This window comes from Capsicum annuum, chromosome 9 (assembly GCF_002878395.1).
Source record: "Capsicum annuum cultivar UCD-10X-F1 chromosome 9, UCD10Xv1.1, whole genome shotgun sequence".
NCBI classification, from domain to species: Eukaryota; Viridiplantae; Streptophyta; class Magnoliopsida; order Solanales; family Solanaceae; genus Capsicum; species Capsicum annuum.
Window position 1 is genome coordinate 218,123,400 of NC_061119.1, and position 12,225 is coordinate 218,135,624.

At 31.5% G+C, this 12,225-nt stretch overlaps 1 protein-coding gene across 1 annotated transcript; it reads right to left on the reverse strand.

Moving 5' to 3' along the window:
* Positions 1-597: 597 nt before the first annotated feature.
* LOC107840858 (probable protein phosphatase 2C 27) lies at positions 598-5,178 on the reverse strand. The gene is made up of 4 exons (XM_016684794.2): positions 4,630-5,178; positions 2,730-2,930; positions 1,944-2,155; positions 598-1,467 (listed from the first exon to the last, which is right to left on the reverse strand). Exons 1-4 carry the CDS (start codon positions 4,807-4,809, stop codon positions 909-911), a joined length of 1,152 nt encoding a protein of 383 aa, XP_016540280.2. The 5' UTR covers positions 4,810-5,178; the 3' UTR covers positions 598-908.
* Positions 5,179-12,225: the final 7,047 nt, after the last annotated feature.

The window sequence follows — 12,225 nt, forward strand, 5'->3', positions numbered from 1 at the left end:
CCTTTTAATCTTGTGTTTACAAGGCTGCTTTTGAAACTTTAGACATAAACAGAGAGTCATCCAATGCTTTCCACAACTAGCAGTATGTGTCTATTCTACTTCTGATGCACCACAGATCATTGTGTGTCAAGACTCCAAACAAAGTTGTGGTCTGCTATATTGACTCTTGTCAGTATAAGCTTGCTCACATTACTGGTTTCAAGCCGGGACGAGGAATGGGTTCGGTACAAATAATTGTGTAAATTCAGGAATGTTGTTCAGATTTAGTTGGACAAAGGTTTGTTCGTGATAGCAGAATGACCTTTACGGAAGCAGTGGAGATCAATGCGATGTATACTAAGGACATCCCACACGAGTCGAGTGCACAGTGTGGCAAGTCATTCGTCAAGCCATCACCAACAAAAAGATATTTTGAGACCCAAACAAGTTAAGGTCAACTATATCAACTCCGTAAATGTGAGCTTACTTACATCGCTAGTCTCAAGCTCGATGAAAGGGAAGGGGTGTGGTCGACTGACATTCGATACAAAACAAGAATCATACATGAACCAAGCACAACCAAAATCTAATAGTTTTTGAGTTTGAAACAAAATAAAATTGCTTTAATCATGAAGTAGTATATATATAACTATATAAGTATTACTCAATGATAATCTTAAGTTTATGCTACCAGAAGATGAGTTTTAAATGTGTTCCCTTTTTAGTAAAGGGTGCATACAATTGAAGAATGAATTATTTACAAAGTTTTGGTTCAGTGGCTTGCTCATTTCTCCCTCAAGCTTTATTCCATTTGCTTCAATTCTAAATTGGAACATTACAAGGAAGTACAAATCCCACCTCACAGATATTTACAAAGTCGAGTTCGTTCTCAATTGCTGCCAAAGTTGAAATTTTTGTACGCGATAGCTCTATCCTTCGAGTAAAGATCTTAGATTCTGAAGCCCCTCGGCGGAGATACACTTCCTGATTCTTGATCGTTGGAATACGATTGGTGGTGGTGGCTCGGAGTGAAAACACACCATGACGACTGTTAAGTTGTCTATGGCACCGCGTTTTTTGGCCTCTTCCACTATCTCCTTGCAGCATAACTTTACGTTGTTATGTTCTTGCAGTCTCCTCCGAGCAAAATCCACTGCGTTTTGGTTTCTGAAAACGTCCCATATTCCATCACTACCGATGATCAGGAACTCGTCCTCCTTGGTCAGCGTAAGCAGTTTTAGTTCAGGTTCAGCACTCAATGGACCACCCTTTTCGACTTCCTTCAGTCCCTTAATGTGCCAGTCGCCCAGTGCTCGGGTCACACCCAACTGCCCGTTCAAATAGCCATCATCGACAAATCCACCCAAGGACTCGACACGCGTTCTTTCATTGACACAACAAGGTCTGTGATCCTTTGACATTTCCATAGCCAGTCCACCTCGAGAGAGTACAGCTCGACAGTCCCCAGCATTTGCCACGAGTAATGATCTGCCCATCAGATAATAGAACATAAAGATAAGAACTAATATCAGACGCTAATCTCCCAATGTAGTTCAGTGAAGATAAATTTGTAAGGATAAAAAATGAATGAAACCAGCAAAATTCTCCACTTGAAGAACAATACATCTCAAAATGTCAACCTATGGAGTTTTCAGTATTTTACTCAGATATGTGATACGGTACACCCCATTTCTAACGATCATATGCATAGGTATTACTACACTCAGACAACATGTCGGTTGATTGAACCTATGTTGCTCGGACTCATAAAAAATACTGTTCGGTGTGTGTCGGATCCTCCAAAAACTATTCATATTTGGAGGACCCAACATGGGTGCGGCAGCTTTTTTGTAGGGTTCGGGCAACATAGGATTGAACTACAAATCAGAAAACAGGATAAAACGAAAATAGTGAGAAGAAAACAACAAATAGTAAATATGAGATCAATACACAGGTATGCGTACCTTCCAAATATCATAGCAGTGAGAGCAGTTGTGCCTGAGGATAAGGCAGCATCGAGGGAGCAAGACTTGGCAAAAGCAGCATCCGTCTCCAAAAACGATTTAGTGACCACTTTTTCGAGCTTCAAAGGGAAATCTGCATCCGCAACGATGATTCTTGGTAAGCAGTCACGAACAAAGAGTGCTGCTCCCTTCCCACCATGGCCATCAAAGACCTGTCACTAAAACCATTTGCATCAGAGATCGAATAATATCAGATACTAGATAAGCTAAGAATTTGTAGAAAACTTGGCTTATTATCTCTTTTGAGTTCTCTTCCACCTCTCCGATGGAAATCCTATTCTATATAAAGGCGTAGAGTGATTCTAAATTAAAAACAAGTATTAGACATTATGCTTGGTCCTAAATTGGGAACTTATAAGATAAGCTTCTTATACCTGAAGGTTCAAGTGTGCGCTCCTATGCCACACGGCCACACAGGTGAAGATTCTTAAGTCCTACTGAGCTCAGCAGCTTCATTTTTCAAACGCTAGTGACAAGTACAAACTACAATGTCTCATGGTTTTTGTGATTCTCTGGTTTACAGACCTACTATCTCATGCCTAAACTATTCGTAGTCTTAAATTTACCATGGATTTGGCGATTACATAGCATTTACCTCCATATTCTTTTTATCAATGCAACAAACAAAATCTAATATTGCGGAAAGATACAAATGCACATACTAGTATATTGAGTAAATAGTCAAGTATAAATAGTTGTGATGCTCAACGAGTTTAAAGAACTTACTCCATAGAAGGAAATAGCTTCCTCACCACGAATACTATGACCAAAGTTCCTAGCCATGTCTGCAATACAGATGTGAGTATCTTCCATATCACGACGGCCTCCAATATCAGACCACTCTCCAGACCTAAGAGTTGGGAGGAATTTATTGAAGGGTATCTGCTTACGGTCTGCAATAGTCGTATCCTCAGATATACTTTCCATCTGAAGAACAAAAGAAAGAACTTAATTGTAAGGCAATGAAGAAGTTTAGATGTTATACTGCTGTTCAAGTGAACTTTATATTTAGAAACGAAGCTAAAAAGAATTATTTCAGCAAACGATACAGAAGGAGCATAGAGACATGAAGGTGTGATACTACTCAACTATGTAGATCGGACTTTCCCAAAATGCTGCTGCATTGTGTCGGAGCATTCAAAAATGCACTACTTTTGGAAGATTCCGACATGCAGTTGACGGCAGTATTTTTGAAGAGTTAGAACGACATAGCTACTCAATGACTTTATTGCTGAAGGAACATTCAAAGAAACACAAAACAGAAAAAGGGAAGCCCGGTGCACTAAAGCTCCCGTTCTGTACAAGGTCCGGGGAAGGGCCAGACCACAAGGGTCTATTCAAAGAAACACAAGACAAGTGTAAATAAAATAACTTCGATGATTTGCCATCTTATCCAAGAAAACTTCAATGATTTACTAAGGGGCATAGAAATAAACCAAGGTTCTACATGTGTACAGTGGAGAGTCCATATCGTTCAAATTAGTTTCCAAACAACTAAGATCTCTAATTATCATCAAGAATTTCCTGTACGAATAATTCTCTACCAGAAAGACCAGTAACACTGTGGGAACAGATAAAAAGGTCTACCAAGTCCCACACTTCACCAGAAAAAAAAGAATCCCAAGAAGTGGAAATTACAAAAGATAATTACCCATAATTAGTAAATAGACCATCTAACAAAAGTGGCAAAACCTAAAAGGTAAAAAAGAGAAACAAAGAAAAAGACATGCTGAAGTAGCAAATAGTAGAGGAACATGAAAGCCCCAAGCCAGCATCATAATAAACTATGATTGAAAACTGCACAATTCTTGTTCCTTCAAAGTACATCTCCAATTATAACTACACCTTAAAAGGAATAAAAATCAAATCTTGCAAGATTAGAGGATGAAATCCCAAATCGACCAATGCTAAATTGACCAATGTCATTATACTAACAACTAATAGCCCTTACATCCATTTTCAAACCAAAGAACATCTCTAAAACATAATTACAAAAACAAGTACACTTCAATCTAAATAAGTTGGAGTGAACTATCTGAATCCTGTATATATATATACCAGAAAAAGATTAAGTCTTGCAAACTTATTGAAAAGATCCCAACTTAATTATACTAGCAAGTAACACCTCCCTCTTTCTTTTGATCTGAGGGTCTATCAGAAACAACTCTCTCTTTCTTTTGATCTGAGGGTTTATCGGAAACAACTCTCTACTCCACAAAGGTAGAGGCAAGGTCTGCGTACATCCTACTCTCCCCAGATCCAACTTGTGCGATCATACCAGGTATGTTGTTATTGTTGTTAACAAGTAAGACCTCTCAACATCCATTTGCAAACTAAAGGGATTCAAAATATAAAGAAGTAAACACCCCAAGAGATTAAGGGAATTCACATACCATATATATACAACAACAACAACAACAACAATAACTATATTCCAATTCCAAACAATTCATTTAAGCTCATTTCATACATACATAAAACAAAAAACTTTGACCTTATACATGTAGTGTAAACAGCATGCCAACAAAACATTGCCCAACAAGTGAAAGAGCTAAAAGGATTAGCAATACCTAAAAATATGGAAAAATTACTTGAGCAATGAATAATTATAGGTAAAGATCCTTACTGGGAATGAATTTCTCATCACAACACAGCTAGAAGATGAATTCTTTTCAAATTTCTCTTTGTGGGTATTTGGAAATTCACTTTCTAATTGTAAAGATCCAATCTTTTCACTACAATCAGTCTTGGAAATCTCCAAATTCTCCATATCTTCACTCACTTCCTCTGAATCTTGCACACACATTTCTCTCTTATATATTACAACCAAATTGGAATATATTTTTTTCACTACAAAAAGTTGCTGAGAGCTTTGTGAAGATTCTTGGAATATGAACAGCAAATTGATTAATCAAGATTATATATTACTGTGTAATGCAAATACTAATACATATACATACATAATATAGAAGAGAGACAATGGAAACTTTGAGTCGTAGATTTTTTTTATTTTATTTTTTTTCCAGAAAAAAGTGGAGCAATAGCTGTATTAATGTGAAAGCAATGAAACGGAAGGGATTTTCTATTTTTCTATTTAATAAGGGTGATGTTAGAATCAGCTTTGATGCGCTCCATTAATTTTAATAAGTGATATAAAAATAATTACTGTACAATGTTTTTGTCACCTATGAAATTTATACTTTAAACTTGATACGTCATAATTTTTGACTCGCTTTATTTCTACTTAATTGATCACTGGACTATTCGTGAAGATTTTTCTTTCTTCTTTTAATTTTTGTTGGTTAGTACCAACTTTATAGGAAACTTTTTGGGGTACTAGTGGCTTCTTTTTCCTGTTAATTTGTTGTCATTGTCAAACTTAGGAAAGTAGCAAAAAGACTAAGAAATATTATTTTGTATTTTATATGTACATATGATTGTATATTACAATTATGATATTGATTTAAATTTTCTTTCATTAAAATATATTTACATCAAATGAATAAATTGATAATATATGTTATTGTATGATATATTTAGTAAAACATCAGTACTTTCTACGTAATCAATAAATAAAGTTTTAAATAGGTTCAATCGAATCAGTTACCAACACTCTAATTCTGTCTTCCGTTATTTACTTATGGTAAATTATATTGATTGATTTAATATAAACGCCTGATTATAGTAGTCTGTGAATGTACATATTGTTATATTTGATACCATTTTCTTTACCATGTGAATGCTTATAACTTGTTTGTTATTACAATCAATATACTTGGGGTACAAAAAAGGTAATTCTTTGATTGATAAAAGAGGAAGGACAAAGAGAATGAGAAGGAAAGGACTATATATTATATATCCATCTATAGTAAAACCAAACATATGGTTTACAAAATACTCATATATTTCAATTTAAATTAATTTCATGAACCAAACTTCTAGTACTACTTAAAGAATATATATATATTCATGACTAAATAATATCTTTACTATCCCTTTAATAATGTTATATATAAGATGTGAAGGACTCCAAAATACTTGAGTATCCTAGATAGAATCACAAATAAAAACTGATTTCAAAAAAATTATTGTTACAGTATGATGAATGGAGTTTTTCATTTTTTTTTATTGTATAATAAGGTTAGAGGACATAGCAGCGCTCTCGCCCGATGTCATTTTCAAACCTAGCAACGCACGATCGAGCCATATTTAAATTAAAATATTGGACCAAACTCTTCTTTTTTTGATTTGCTCTTAGATACACAATCGAAAATCTCACTTATACTTTTAGACAAGTACATAAAAATCTTCGTGAGATTGTAGAGAAAGTCTCGATTGATTTTTATTTAAAATCTTTATCACGCGCTACATATAGAGATCTTTATATAATGTTATTATAGAAAATAACTGTAACAGATATCTGATCGTGCTAGTTTTTTTTTTTTTTTTTTTTTCTAAATAATGCAAATCAAGAAATGAAAGAGTAGAAAATAAGAAATAAATGTGAGGAAAAAGAGTAAAAGGAATGACATACCTAACTTAATGAAACGTCTCTACTATATGAAACACGTGGTATAATATTATACAAAAGTTTTAGGTTTTCAATAAAGTAATTGTCAACTTATGACCCATTATTATTTTTTTATTTCATAAAATAATTAATACCATATAATAAACGTGTTTAAAAATAGTTCCTTTGTTTTCTTTCTAGTATATATAATTATAATTATTCTACTATCCCCATAATATTGTCTTTTTCATTTTCTTGAGTTAATTTTCATCATTTGAGTTAGTTCTTGATTTTTCATTTTCTTACATAGTATTAATTAGATCTTGACATATAATCCATGTTGTGTTATTACTGAATTTCTTTTATTATGTTTTTTCTACGTACATTTCATATATTTAGCTCGATTTAAATGTATCCAATGACGCTTGAAAAATTCACATAAATAATATGTGATAGTTATATATAGTAGTTGCCGTATATGATATTTTTTAATTGAATTAGATAGAATAATCATTTTCTCGTACTTTCTTTTGTTAACTACAATAACAATTTATAACCTAATTAAGAGTAATATGAACGTAGAATATTGAAGTTAGAATGTATACACATTATATTTATATTACTTAAATTTATATATACTTATTACCAAAATGAAAAAGCTGTTGGAGAAGAGTAGTGTTGCCCTAATTAAAAGTAATAATGATTAATTAAGAGTCAAAGTTTGTAATTAGTCAGTGTGAAAGCAATTGGATATGATGTAACATAAGATTTTTGCTCCATATTTTTATATGAAAAATTATATTATTGGGCCACGAATTTGGAAAGTGATATAATTATAGCATTTTTATAATAACTTGGTACAAAAAGGAAGAGATTATGATACTTAATTCTTTTTTGCTTTTCTTTTGATGATGTAAGAAAGTGACATTAGATATTTTTGTATAATAAAAAGTATAGTGAGGGCTTTTAGTATTCCAATCTTTCAAACCACTCAAGGTGCCTAGCAGGGTATTAAGCATTCCTTCATTTTGAATTATAAATTACGTATTCGAGTATGAATTTAAATTATTTTTGTTAAGAAGTAGTTTACTTTTATCGGATCCCAATATAAATACAGAACGTTGAATAGAAAATAAAAATATAAAAACCAGAAATTTTGAAAAAATAATAACTTCTCCAACCTTTTTAAACTATTGTTTCTGGTTAAATAATATCACATAAATGAATAAAAATAATTATTTTTGTTTTTTTCAATTTAGAAATATTGGGGAGGGGGAGTTGATTAATATTATCATGTCTAGTCCTCCTCCCATACCATAAGCCTATGAGAATCATAGCCACACCAATCAAGAATTTGGCATATGGTCATAAAAAACCACCAGCAACAAAAAAGTTGACAACTTGGATTGATTGATCCTTACATCACCACCTAAAAAAAAATTAAAAAAAAAATCATTTTTTTCCACAACTTATATTATACTTTTTCATCACTTTTTTTAAAAAAATTATTTTTAAGGTTTGCTAATTTAAAACAATTAATTCTTATTTCTAAAATAATTCATTTATTTTTGAAGGGAAAGTGTCAAAGCCAAATTAAGAAATTTCCATTGCTATTGGAATTTATTCAATCAATTAAATTCTACTACAAGAATCTAACTCTTTTTGTTGCATTAAATTATAGTGAATGGTGGAAAATGTAGCTCATGGAACTTGACGTGGCCAAATTTTTGTCCAATTATTTTTGGTATCTAAAATAAAATATCAAACCAAAAAATAGAATTACTACAATAAATAGTTTAGAAGCTAATAGAAAAGATTAGTAAAACAAGTCTTAGCATGAGCTACTATTGTATATCTCCATATCAAATTATTTAAAAGATTTTCTTAAGTAATATTTCTTATGAGGTGCGTAAAAACACGATATATAATTTGCGGCGTAAGGTGCCCCTCAATAATTAATAGATTATCAATATAATATAAAGAGTATTATAGTACATGGTATTATTATTATGTACAAAATCTTCCTAATCCCAAAAGAATGGCAACATATCTGTACACTGTTTCAGCTCCAGCTATTTCTTTTTATTTTTTATTTTTATTTTAATTTTATCTTCCAACAACACCTTTTATTTTTCTCAGTTTAGAAAAAAAAAATTAATAATCAAAAATCCGAGCTAGCTAGGACCATTGGTATACGGTCTGAAACTCGATGAATAATGGATCGACCCTTCACTTTCTTCACTTAAATATCATAATTTTTGTCCAACGTTATTGACATATGGTTTATGAAATTAGACATTTAAATACTTTTTTTTTGTTATATTTTTATTTTATTAACATTTTCTTAAATGAAACAAACCTTAATCTTGGAGTTATGGCAGAAGTAGAAATAGAAGTGGTTTTTGTCATAATTTTCTTATATCTCCACTCAAATAAACATACATAATGAAAATCCATAGAATTTGAAGCAATTTGAACAAGTTAAGTATTAATTTAATGTTAGAGAAAAGCTACAAAATTGCTTTTGTAAAATACATAGACATGGATTTTTTCAAATTTTTTTTTTTTTTTTTTTTTTTGAAATCCTCCTAATTAAAATTCCAAAGAATTGTCATGTTTTTTTATGAAAACTAAAAATGAAGAATCTGCTGGCTACTAGTACAAGAAAGGGCTATTTTTGTAAACTAGTGGTGTCTAGGTCTATGTCCTCTTGGGCCATAATAGTCTTCATGAATACTTGGTAACCAATGGTGTGATTTCTTGGCTACTTTTGAAAGTCTTCTTTTTGTGGTCAATGATGAACAATGGCCATCTTTGCAAAGAGTACTCTTTTCCTGCATATTCAAAAAGAAAATATTGTATTAATCTTTTAAATGAGACAGTCACACGTAAATTTACTAGGTTCTAGATAAATTATTTATTCTAAAATAGTTTTTCCAATCAAGCTATATTGGGTTGTATATATAACCACATTGTTGACTCTGCCCATGCTCATACAAATCAAGCACAACACATGAACAGACGTGTTTAAGCTTTTTAGATGAAATAGTCACGTAATTCAGATAAATATTAGCATTCTTTAAGAAAATGTTGTAACCTGTAATTTATGAATGGTAGATGAGAAGTGTACTTTCTTCAAGTGTCTACCTTGTGCTTCATGGACTAAATAAAGTAGAAATAAAAATAAAATAACTTGCCTCATATTCTTTTTAGTTAGTGAGAAATGAATAGTGAAAGTTGATAGAATTGGAACTCTATTTATAAAGAATATATAGAAGATGCAATGAGTTTTTGTTTGGTTTCTAACTACAAAGTCTTCAAGATATATATTACAGTTTGAGACTTTGAGTGGTGAGTCATAACAAAATGGAGGGTTTGGTTTAATATATATATACATGAAATTAAAGAATGACAAAAGTCTAGGGGACCATGAAAAAGTTTTTGAATATGCTACTACTATTTTATCGCGCGATAGACTGATAACTATTTCTTTATTTTTTAATCAGAGATTTTGAATTTGAATCTTGAATATAGAGTCACCTTGATAAAAAAACGCTTTAAACTCGAATGTGAGACTTACTGATATCAGACACCGAGAGGAAAACAAGACTATTGTCATTAAAAATAGTAATAATAATATTTATTTTTTTGAAAAGGAATTTCATGAAACAAACTTCCAAAAGAACAATAACCCAACATGACAACTCATTGAAATTGGAAGGAAGTGTACAAAATATTTTCTTTGTTTGTTGTATTTCCATCACTAACCCAACATTTGCTAGTTGCTAAGATTATGGTATGTTTCCCTTATTGGTTTGTCTACTCTTAATAAATTTTTTAATTAGCTCAAGTGGATAAATGTATTTTTTTTTACTAATAATAAGCAAAAATGTTAGATAAGTATTTTCTCTATCTTAAAAAACAATTAATGATGGACAACTATGTCACATAATAATAAAAATTTGTGTTAATTCTATTTGATGACAAATTAAAGGTAAATTATCATAAGAAAGAGGTAATAAAAAACAGAAGCATAGATCTCCTTAGAAAGAGCTATACCTTTTCAAATTACTTCATCATTCTTAATCAAAGGTCACGGGTTTCAGTCCCCCTGTGTACGAAGTCTCCTTTGTTAGAGAACGTTTATCCTCAATGTGCAATATTTCAACGTGAATCTGAATTTAGTCAGACTCCAATACAGATATCGGATACCTTTTGTTAGAAAGCGTTTTACTCTCAATGTGCGATATCCCAACGCGAATCTGAATTTAGTCGAACTCTAATGTAAATACCGGGCACCTTTAATAGAAAGCGTTTTACTCTCAATGTGCGATATCCCAACACAAATCTGAATTTAGCCGGACCCCAATGGAGATACAGAATACAAGTGAGGAAAAAAAAAACTTTGCCTTTTGTCACTTTTCATGCATGTAATGATAGCATTATTTGTGTCAATCTATCAATTGGCTGCCAGTCTTTGATGGATCAACTTAACCACATGTAAATTTGACATATATAGGCTTACATCAAATTTTTTGCAGGTTGATTATTTCTCTATTACCATGATTAATCAAATCATATCATATCAATGGATACATATAAAAATCTTATTTTTGTGTCTAATCTACAATGAGAGAAACATATCAATTGGACAACACATCTATTTCGTATATTATTTTAATTTTGACAAGGTATATGATATGAATATACCATGGAAACAATATCTTACAGAAATGCAAGTAAGACTGCGTATTCAGCCGAACCTGGTAGATTTGCTCAAATACATATACATAATTTTGAACCCGACTGTTAAGGCATGAAATTCAAAACTCATAAAGTTGAAATCTTGATTCCATCTCTGCTTGTGACAATATTATTTTTACTTGTAATTGTAGTTAGGACAAGAACTACAATTATGAGTAAAAAAACATTGAATATCTTGGTAAATAAACCTGTTCATAAATTACTAATTTGAATAGAAAAAGTATTCTCAGTATCATCTAATTAGGCTTTAAAAAAAGTGCAAGATTAGGTATACACATGATGGAAGAAAATTAATCATCAGAAGTATACAATGTTTCTATATACACACAGCAGAATTATGTAAGCAGTTTACTTGTCAAGCTATTTAAGAGAGCAGCAAAAAGTAACCAATGTAAACAAAGTGCACTTAATAACTGCTTAAGTATTAAATTACAAAAAATAGTAACACTTTTATCAAATTACATTTTGTAGCATATGTATTTGTATTTTTATAGCAATAGTTTGCAAAAATACAAAATACATATTGATCATAAGGACAGTAAAAATCATATGTATTTGTATTTTTGTAGCAACAGGTTGCATAAATACTAAATACGAACTTGCTATGAAACTCGGGAATTTTGCCCAATGGTTTATTAGCCTTACCTTGGACAATAGCCCAAGTGATTCAATATATAAGTTTTAAGATTTTAATATTTATGGTTTTTAGTATTGAACATATAAATTACTACAATTTTTAGAAATTTTATACACGAATTGATTTGTGCTCAAAGTAGTAAGTTGAGATGAAGTTGAATTTAATACTCTACATCCGCCATTGAACATGTATCTCTCACGAGTCTGAAGTTGAGCTTTGGATCGGCAGTTGGAAGACACGCAAGATTACTTTACGCAGATCAACAGTGAAAAAGACTAAAATATTCCGACCAAGAGTTGTGTGCTTCTTCA

Coding starts and splice junctions, on each gene's coding strand:
- LOC107840858 (XM_016684794.2), bottom strand. CDS start 4,809: ATGTGTGTGCAAGATTCAGAGGAAGTGAGTGAAGATATGGAGAATTTG. Junction 2,156..2,729: donor AAGCTATTTCCTTCTATGGA/GTAAGTTCTTTA, acceptor TTTTAGTGACAG/GTCTTTGATGGCCATGGTGG. Junction 1,468..1,943: donor ACTGCTATGATATTTGGAAG/GTACGCATACCT, acceptor TCTGATGGGCAG/ATCATTACTCGTGGCAAATG.